This window comes from Emydura macquarii, unplaced genomic scaffold (genome assembly GCF_026122565.2).
Source record: "Emydura macquarii macquarii isolate MOO-44397 ecotype Brisbane River unplaced genomic scaffold, CSIRO-AGI_Emac_v2 contig_2768, whole genome shotgun sequence".
Lineage (NCBI taxonomy): Eukaryota > Metazoa > Chordata > Testudines > Chelidae > Emydura > Emydura macquarii.
In genome coordinates, this window is record NW_027132905.1 from 29,981,221 (window position 1) to 29,991,575 (window position 10,355).

At 48.4% G+C, this 10,355-nt stretch overlaps 1 protein-coding gene across 1 annotated transcript in view; it reads right to left on the reverse strand.

Moving 5' to 3' along the window:
- NRG2 (neuregulin 2) overlaps positions 1 to 5,544 on the reverse strand; it is a 283,100-nt gene extending 277,556 nt beyond the window's left edge. The window contains exons 1-2 of the mRNA XM_067566827.1: positions 4,897 to 5,544; positions 3,534 to 4,164 (exon numbers count right to left, since the gene is read on the reverse strand). Coding sequence (XP_067422928.1) covers positions 3,534 to 4,164; positions 4,897 to 5,322 — 1,057 coding nt within the window. The 5' untranslated portion in view covers positions 5,323 to 5,544. The remainder of the gene's footprint in view (positions 1 to 3,533; positions 4,165 to 4,896) is intronic.
- Positions 5,545 to 10,355: the final 4,811 nt, after the last annotated feature.

Consider the following 10,355-nt stretch of genomic DNA (forward strand, 5'->3'; position numbering starts at 1 on the left):
ATACTGCTGCTTTTGCACCATAAAGACTTATTGTTACAATAGGTCCTCTGCATCTCAGCAGGAACCCTGATCATCCGGCCTGTCACCCCTTTATATCTTTTCCCTCAATCTTTTGGCTGGGCATAGACGGCCCTCCTTTCAACACTGTCCCTTTGCAGAACAGCAACATGAGACACAGTCTTTTAGCACATTGACCCAGGGAGCGAGGCACAGGGACCCAAACCTGCAGCCTGATCCTGCAAGATGCCGAGCACCTCCAGAAAAGTCCTGAGCTACTGAAGCCAATGGGAGCAGACGGCATGCTGCCCCTCTCAGGAAGTGCTTCACCACCTCTAGAATCAAGTTCTTTATCTCTAACACAGAGCAGAGCACAAACCACTAGACAACAGGTCCTGAGGCTGGCCACAGAGAGGAAGCAAGCCTTTGTAGAAATTATGTTGGAGCAGAGCTATTACATCCATTTCCTTGCCAGTGCAGGAGGGTTCCCTAGCATCTGTTCTCCAGTGCTCTGCGTTTTCCACGTTCCCAACAATGGTGCATCCACCACTTCCCCTAGAGATCACTCCACAATATAACAGGGAGCCCTCAATCCCATGCTAATTCTGGAGCTCACGGACCACCTCCATCTCCCTCTTTTGCAGCAAAAATGGCAAGAATGGGAAACAACTCACTATGCAGCCCAATTTTCTTCCCCGGCACAAGGCAAGCAGGGAGAAGACAAATCATGGCCTGATTTATCAATTTATACATACTTCCAGCAGCTGGGGGCATAGCAAATCATAAAATCAGTCTCACCCGGAATGTCACCTTTGAAACTAACCTCCTAGTATTGTATCTGTACACACGAGAGCAGAAGTCAATGCATCATCAAAAGTTTAGTGTAATGAAGTTGCTGTTCAATTCTGTTGCTTAACATAACCACCTTTATGACAGTTACTATGTGCCCGCTTCTTTATTTTGCAATCTGCTACACAGCTCTGATGGGACAACGTTCCCGACAACCTGCAGATTCTTTTAGCCAAAAGGCCTTCTTCAGATTGTTGAAAATACAGAAATAAAGGTATTAGTGCCAAGAAGGTGACATGGTCAGAATGGCAGTTCTTACCTTGTTAGCTACAGCAGCTTACAAGCTTTCCTTTAACACTCTGGGCCTGATCTAGTGAGGAGTCACCCCAAGCAACACTCTCAGTGAAGTTACTTGGGGTTGCTTAGAACCTTGCAGGATTGTGCCTTTTCTTGATGAACTAAAGCATGCAAACTACTTGCTGATGTAGTGCTATCTGACTTCCAGATGTCAATCCTATAACATTTACCAGTACCCTTCATTGTATGTCCTTTTTTATTTTGTGACAGCTACTTCACTAAATGTTATATGTTCATGGTGGCCCATATATATACATACATACAATACAGGTCTCCTGATATTTATGTTTTTAGCCCATTCTCCTCAATAGCAATTTATGATGTGTGAGGTTCGTTCTCTCTCTCCCAGCAATCACAGTTGTAAACTTCTCTTTGTGATAACTAAAAAACAGACAGAGCCTGTTTTAACAATCTAAAAATCAATCCTCTTGAATGGTAAAGGATGTGCCCCAGAAATGTCTACTTTAAAAAAACTATTAAATGTTCATTATAGAGCTAAGTATAACTAGCATGTCACATAGCCTTTAATGAGGAAAAAGGTCTATTAACCTGATGAGTGAGCATCTATATAGGGAATCTGAATCATCTTGAGATAAGAACTGTGTATATTTATAACCCATTGACCAAAGTGGCACCTGTCCTAAGGAGAAATTTGCTGTTCATTTCCCACTGCACCACAGGGTTCTCACAGGGTTCCTGGGCCATAGCTCCTCTCTAGATTCTGCGGCATGGTGTCTGAGAATTAAAGCCAAATGAAGGGCCAGTTTTACATTGTGCAAGCTCATATCCTAAACCTGGTCAGAATCATTCAATGTAAACCAAAAAAATCTAAGATCATCAAAACATGAAATTTAAAAACCAGATTCCAGCTTTTCCAGATGACAATAATGAAATTCCAGACCAAGAAGTAGTAATAAACCAACACTTCCCTGTTGAACTAATTTGACATCTCTACTTGAAAATAATGTGATGAAGTCTAAAATCTAGAGTACTTATGCAGTACAGAACAGAGCACAATTTGTGACTTTAAAAGAAACTAAATTTGATGGAGGAAAAAACTTCAGAAAATTAGAACACCATTTTGACAGATGCAAAACTTTTCAATACTTATCGCATATCCCTGTTAGCCAGTCTATTCCAAAACCATGCCCATTTCAATAAAACATGTCTCTGCATTTGTAAATATGCTTGCTATAGGAAAGCAGTGCATCAGACACAATTCAGTGGCTACAGAGTAAATAATGGAGTCAGAACTTCATGCTATTATAAGGTCTTACATTCAGTAGATTGGTTGCAGTTGTCAAAGAAAATCAAGAAAGAACAAAAAGAAGCATTAAATGTGAAAGAATACAAGAGACTCACAACAAATACTTTAGGAAGCTGTAATGTGACTGAAGTACAATAAAAAAGAACAGTGAAATTCAATTTCAAAATAGGCTCTGAATTCAATCACAAATTATATCAAACCAGCTAGTGTTTATTGGACTTTCTGACATCAAGTGAAGTAAGGTGTTATGCAGCTGCACCGTTCCACCAGAACCCTGTATGTTATCTCCCTAATCGCCTGCATGCCTGCACTGCAACCAGCATAGAGGTGACATGCAGTCAGTACGGATTGCCTTTGAGGTGTTAGAGCACGATTGACAACTTCCAGGAGGAGTAAGTTACCACATAGATCGTCACCCCAGTTCTGATCCAGCATTAGGACTCTTCCCACGAAGATGCAACCTAGCTAAGCAGCTTTGGAAAAAAAATAAAAAAAAAACCCAGCTCACATGAATATAAACGATCCACAGAGAGAAAACCAGCCAGCGAGAAAGTCAAACTGCAGCCACCAAGCTATATTCTTGTGGGGGTCAGTTAACATGGAGAAGCGGGGAAGGCGTCGTTTACACGAGTTGCGTCCCGTGCCTTGCACAATGAGAAGCAGAGTTCAACATGCAGATAAACAGTTTTTTAAAACAGAGCAAGTCAAATTCAGCACTCAAACCAATTGTCATGCCCCCACCGGCTCCCCCGAGCCTCCTGTCCCCAGGAAAAGACTGACAGCGCTTCCCAGGCACAACGTGGAGAGACAAACGGTCTGCAGGGGCAGGTAGCTAGTCCCGACACAGCGCAGGACCACAACCCCACAGACATAACATACACAAAAAACACAACTTTTTTTGACGCGTAACCCCCGGGCACTGGTGAGGCAGGTCTCCAGCAGCGCCTACCTGCCATCTACCAAACGCACGCAGTTCCCGAACGGTTGGGTGTGTTAGCCAGAGGAGTTTCCTGGCTGCCCATCCCCACTGCCTGCCCCCAGCAGCCTACAATCCCCCCACACCCACACCCCCGCAGCAGCCCCTGGGCCCGAGAGGAGCGGAAGGCAGCCCCCAGCAACTCACCGCAATCTGCGCACAGGATCCTGCTCACATCCTTCTTGAGGCTCTTGCCGCTGGTGTCCAGGGGGGCGAAGGCTGTCTTGAACATCAGGGGCTTCTCGGTGGGCTCCAGGAAGAAGATGTAGCGATGGTTCCGCTTCACTTTGAAGCAGGGCGCTGGGGAGCCCACGTTGCCCACGCTGATCAGCTGCTCGCGCTGCAGCCCCCCGCTGTTGCGGGGCCACAGGTCCAAGACTTTGACCAGGACCCCCCCAGCCGAGGCCGGGGGCTCCCGGGTGCTGTTGCCGCTGCCGGGCGGGGCGGGCAGCGCCTGCACCTTGCCCTCCAGCACCACGGGCGCGGTGTACGCCTGGTCCTGCACCGACTTGAGGCTGGGGGAGTAGCAGGCGAGAGACACCCCGAAGAGCAGCATAGAGAAGCCGGGTGTCGGATCGTGCCTCATGCCGGCGGCTGCGGCGGCTGCTGCGGCGGCGGTCCGGGCTGCAGGGCTGCGGCTGCTCGGGAGGCGCAGCGGGGCGGGCGCTGCTGCTGCTGGCGCACGGAGCCTCCTCCAGTCGCGGCGCTGAGCAGCAGAGCTGCCGCATCTGGCCAGGCCATTTGGGGGGCTGCCGCTCCGGGAGGGGGAATAGAGGCGCTGGAGGACCGGAAACAGCGTAATCTCAGCGCCCGCCGGCACCTCCCTGGGCCGGGCCGGGCCGAGCCGAGCCCCCCGCTGGGCCACAGCCGGGGCGCAGCAGCCTCCCCGCGCACCGGCGCTGCGCTGCGCACGGACCCTGCGCGCTCCTGGTCCTGGTGCCCCGGAGAAGGGAGCTGGGGAGCGCGGGGGACAGCCCCCGCGCCGCGTGACCGGCCGCGGCTTGTGCTGGGCGCTGCGCCGGGCATCATGGCTCCGCCGGGGGAGCCCCCGGAAAGCCCCCGCAGGGCTGGGTCCGGCTGCCCCGCGCCCTGCCCCTGGCCAGCCTATCCCAGCGGCTTGGGCAGGTGAGTCCCCGCATGGCCCGCGGCGTTGCCCCGCTCCCCGAGGATCCTGTCGGACAGGAGGCCGGGGAGCCGCGGGGAACCCTCAGCAGGGCCCGGCGCCCTGCGCGGGGGTTTCCGGGACTCCCTCGGGAGAGCCGCTGTCAGCGCTCCCCGGAACCTCCCCGCCCAGAGCCGCTCCCGTTGGGGAGGGCGTCGGGGACTCCCCGCCCCCTCGGAGATGCAGCCCGCAGCAGGGACTCCCGGCGCTGGGGACCCCTGCCCCTGTCTGCGGATTGCAGGGAGAGGCGGGAGGCAATGGGCGGGCTCCTTAGCCAGTGCTCGGGCAGGGATTTCCCTTGGCGGCCCCCCTGGAAGGCGCCACATCGATGCGTGCTCAGTCACCTACCTCTATGCCATGCCCCGAGCCCGGCCGTCCCCCGGAGCTGCTCCGCGAACAGCAGAGAGTCCCGGGCAGCAGGACTGGCGATGTCTCCCCCCCTTGCCTGCAGCAAGGACACGAGGAGTAGGTGGCTGCAGCGGGCGGGGGGAACCCTGATACTAAGCCACTGGGTTTACATGTGTGTTGCCGGAGGGCCCTGACTTGCCAGCATTGCCCTGTTTTATTGGTGCGACTAGCAGCCTGCAATTGCAAGAGGGGTAGGCTGGAAGGGGGGGCAGATCGGAGCTCGCCTCGCGGGGGGTGGGGGAGGCTGGCCAAGAAGTGGGGGAGTCCCCAGGATGGGAGGAGGGAGGAAGAGCTAGAGAACTGGTTTCTGCAGCCCTTGGCATTCGGATCACATCCTCTCCAGACCTGCCCATCTCCACACTGCATCACAGCTCCGGTCAAAATACCAGCGCTTCCTTCATCAAACCGACAATCAGCTAAACCACAGTCGGGGTAGCAGGAAGCTCCGTTTAACTGATTGCAACGGAATAAATATGATCCCCAGCCCCGCAGATTTTACAGCTCCAGCAGGTTGCCAATGGTGCACGGGGTTGGGAGACCGTGCCCTACACATCTACTTGCTTGTCTCAAGATTACTTTGGAGCTGGAATTTTTGTGCATGACACCCCAACAAAATGCAGGTTCCAAAAAAAAAAAACACCCTAATGGGCATAAGAAAAGAAAACTGCTGAAGAGAAAATGGCTCCTTTCATGTGGTGACCCCTGCTGTCTCTCCTTAATAAACAAGCAAGAGAAGAGCAAGGCTTTTCCACTGCAGTGGTTTTTCAGGCGAAGGCGATTTCATCTCAGGAAAGTTATTTATTTTTAAAGCTGATGCTCCCTTGGCTGTGCTCGGTATAATCCAATAGAAAATCATTGCTAAAGGCGCTCAGGTGCCACAGGGATGAGTGCGGATTTAAGAATAGCAGAGGATTTAAAAACAAACAAAAAAAAAGGGGGGGGGGCAAATTCTGCCCCTGAAATCCACACCAGTGTGTTCCATTGTTGTAGTAATTGTCACAAAGGGGTGAGATAATCGCATAATTGTGATCCCTGCCTGCTCTGCTGCCATCTGTCATTGACTTCAGCTGGAGTGGGATCAGACCCCAAATATGTGCCATTAATGCTCTGAGCAGTGGTGCAGTACACAGATAAAGGCAGGGGCTCTGCCCCATCAAGTTCACACTCTAAAAGAAAAGTGAGACAAGAATTCACAGGGAGACTCCAAAGATGGGGATAACCTATAATGATTTTTTAAAAATAAATTGAGGTGATAGACAATGATGGTATCGCATGTACCTTTGGATTCCGGTGGGTACCCTCCATGTTTATGAGTGTGTGTATCTCCACACAAAAAAAAAGAAGAAAAAAAAACAGTGGGGAGGGAGTGGATTTATCTAAAATGGATGAAATTAATCAACACTTAAATTCCTGGTATTCTACCATCTTTCCCATGCAGGGCTGAATTTAGTGTTACTGTTACACATGTACATTTCTCCCAGAAGTTACTACCGACTTTTGATAGAATAGCCTGTGTGCATCAGTCCATTCAGATCTTCAGCTGGTAGTAAGCCATCTGTTTTATAAGGTTTTTAATACATACTTCTCCCACTACTAAGGATACTTAAAGTATGTTCGCTGCGTAATTCTTCAACTTTAAGCAACGTACTGTGACATCAGGCACATCTATCATAGAGTCTCAGTAACATTTTTCATTGTTAGAACATTTGCTAAACATAGTTCTCTTTGGCTTTCATTTTTAGATCTGGAGGGTTTTTTTCCAATTCAGACTACCCTGAAGTGTATCTAGATCCATAGAAACTTGCAATAAGGCCCCAGTTCAGCAAGGTACTTAAGCACCTGCTTAATTTTAAACAGGACTACTCTCATTAAAAGCAATGGAACTATTCCTGTGCTTAAAGTTAAGCAGGTGCTTAAATACCTAGCTGAATCAGCACCTAAGACTCATTTCCAGGAGGAACCCTCTTACATTTTTTCCATTTCTAGTTGTTCATGGTGAATTAAGGCTGGAATTAAGCCATCCTTAGCCCTACTTAAGTCCGGGACAGTTGTTTTGTGCTGTCTTTGTTCAGCACCTAACACAACTAATTCCTAGTCCATGGGTGGGGCTGCTAGGTGTTACCACAAGACGTAATAAAAACTACTACTACTAAAATGTTCAGTGGAGCCTAAGGCTGTTAGGCACCTTACTCCCTTAGGCTTCTTTGACCATCCTAGTCTTTGTGTTAGTGGAATCCACCCCTGGAGATTGAAGCCCTCTCTTTATTCATAGAACAGGTATGATGTGGGAAGAGGTGATGAAAGCATCCCTTCTCAAGTGCCCTGCGGGGACCATGTCTAAAGGCAATTCATGCTCCATGCCCATTCTAATCTTTCACCTCTCTGCATTGAGCCTGCCACTAAGGGTGCCAGTGAATGCCAGCTATGTTGGTGATTCATGCAGTGTGGACATCTGTCCACTAAGAATTCCCCTAAGACTTACCAGCTTGTGTCACATAGGTCAATAACTCTCGGTTGCTACTAACTTGGACAGGATTTGATCTGGTGACCTAGCCAGGTCCCAATTTTTTCCATAGCAGGACTGCCTTGGGACTTCCCCTCCCATCTAGGTGATCTTCAGTCCAAGCTAGCAATATAGGAAAGGCAGGGTGGCCATGATCCTCTGATAGTTGTTTGTGACCTCCCTGCTGTCTCCTAGGCTGAGAACTTCTAACCATTATCAGTCTTGTGAGCTATGCAGTCCCTTCATGGCCCCCAGTTTTCCACTCTAGGCAACAACTTTAAAGAATCTCCAAAGTTTGTAGTGCATCTGAATCTGACACTTAGGCCAAGACCACTTCTCCTGGGCAATGATTTTTGCTGTGTGATCGCTCAAGATGGGTTTCATTATATCCTATGGTTAAGCTCTTTTTCTAAGAATAACTGGCATGATTTGCTGATGCTTTTAGCAGACACCAAAATAGTATTAAAAAAATAATTGCAAACCAAACAGCGGACTCAGGATGATTGGCTAAAAGAGCAACACAGCTGCTTAAGGGAAGGAAAAGACTATGCAATAATAAAAGCCTAAGAAACATAGTTCACATGGTATCTGGTACCTGTTCAGTTCTCTGAATGCTCAGTATCGTCTCTGCAACTACTGGGATTTATGCATGAAATTCCCATGCAAAGGGAAGGAAACAGGAAAGTCATCCAAAGATATATTCAGCAAATGATAATGCAAACCACAGGAAATTATAGGGGGGAGGGGAAATACTTTCCCCTAAAGGAAAATGCCAACTGTTTGGAGTCAGGTAACAGGTTGTTTACAGAGAGCCCTGGCTTCCCTCTTCTTTACCCATAAATCTCTGTGCAAATAACTTTCCCAAACATTTCAATCCAATGGTGATGTGGGCCCAGATCCTCAAAAGTATTTAGGTGCTTCAGACTCATTGAAATCAATGGGAGTTAGGCATCTAAATGTCTTTGAGGATCTGGGTCACAGATTTCCTCTAATAGGGAAGTGAGTAAAAATATCTGTAGGGCTGGCCCTCTCATAGCTGTGCCTAACCAAAGAAGTGGCTCCAATGGACTAAAATTCAGGTTTCTCATTCCTCCCTTTCTAGCGCTGCAGGTTCAAACTCCCAGTAGGAGCAGCTCAGATCTTCAACCATTTCTTCTGGAGATAAATTCGGTACAAGACACCCGTGGGATCCTTTAGTTGAGACTTCTAAAAGTGACCTCTTTGCTCTTCAGGGGCATCAAAGATTCAAGTAGAGGACTGTCCACCTGTCCTTTTATCACTATGCCTCTCCTCATTCCATCATTGTTTTATAGATGCTCTACCCCAGAGATGGTTGCATTTCCATGGTACCATTATAGTTTGAGAAGTGCTTTAGGGTAAAAAAACCCAACTGCTAGATAAATGTGAACCCATTATTTGTGGCTACCTGGCCATTTTTTACATTTTAAATGAGTTAGACAGGGCATTAAGCCTAGACAGTGAGCCAATTCCAAGTCAGACATTAATGAGATGGAACCTACAAGGGATAATATTTTCCTTTATTTACTGGGTAATTTGTCCTCCTTTCCCTATCTATTCTGACACACTCCGTAATTCACTGTTCCAAGGCTATCCTGACTTTATATGCCTTTGACACAAAGGGGCTGGGCAGAAAAAGTCCATTGCGTGTACGCCTTGGGCCATCTGTCTTTCTTAGAGCCCATCCCATGTGTGCCACCTTCTTGCTTTCTCAGTATAGGCAATCCCGTCTGGTCAGCCATTAACTATGCAAAGGGGAGTCTCCCCCTTTGCGACCCTTCTCCTCAAATAAACTTGTTTCCTCTGATATCTGGCCCTGGGACTGTTGTTTCTCTTTCCCTCCTGCCCCAACAGGTTTGTGTCACTTTATTAGTCAATATCCTTTCTCTTCTGATACCAGATATTGCCTGAATCACAGGGACTCCTACAGTTCTTTTCTCTTAGTTATCTTTCTTGTACTTAGAGATGAAAATGCCCCTTCAGATAGATCTGGGTCCTGCTAGGTGGAAAGCCTTAGGCATATTCTGGTTCTGGGCTGGCCCTGCTAGATAGAACAATGGGGTGGTCACCAAGCAAATTATTGGAGCCAGCAATATAATAAGTGTTTGTGTGACTGAGAGCTGGCAGGACCAGGCAGTTGCTGATTTACCTAAAGCAGCAGAACCCTCAGACTTGGCTTTGTTCTGATTAGCCTGTACTAGGAAGTTACACAGAGATTCTTCTAATTTTGCCCTTCCCTCATAGGCCATGATTCCCCACGTCTTTCCCCATGATGCTAGTTAGAAGGATCCTGGATTGCCTTCTGTAGGGATGACTAAATTACTTCCCAGTGTGGATGCCAGCAGACTAGACCTACTGAGTACTTGAGCGTCTATTTTCTCTCCAAAGCAGTGGGAGAGGATTTTAACTCTGTCTATAGTGATAGAGTAGAAGAGGCCCCAATGACATCTTTATTAATGATCTGGAGGATGGGGTAGATTGCACCCTCAGCAAGTTTGCGGACGATACTAAGCTGGGGGGAGTGGTAGATACCCTGGAGGGTAGGGATAGGATACAGAGTGACCTAAACAAACTGGAGGATTGGGCCAAAAGAAATCTAATGAGGTTCAACAAGGACAAGTGCAGAGTCCTCCACTTAGGAAGGAAGAATCCCATGCACAGCTATAGACTGGGGACCGACGAGCTGGGCAGCAGCTCTGCAGAAAAGGACCTGGGGGTAACGGTGGATAAAAAGCTGGATATGAGTCAGCAGTGTGCCCTGGTTGTCAAGAAGGCTAATGGCATATTGGGCTGCATTAGGAGGGGCATTGCCAGCAGGTCACAGGAAGTGATTATTCCCCTCTATTCGGCATTGGTGAGGCCGCATTTAGAATATTGT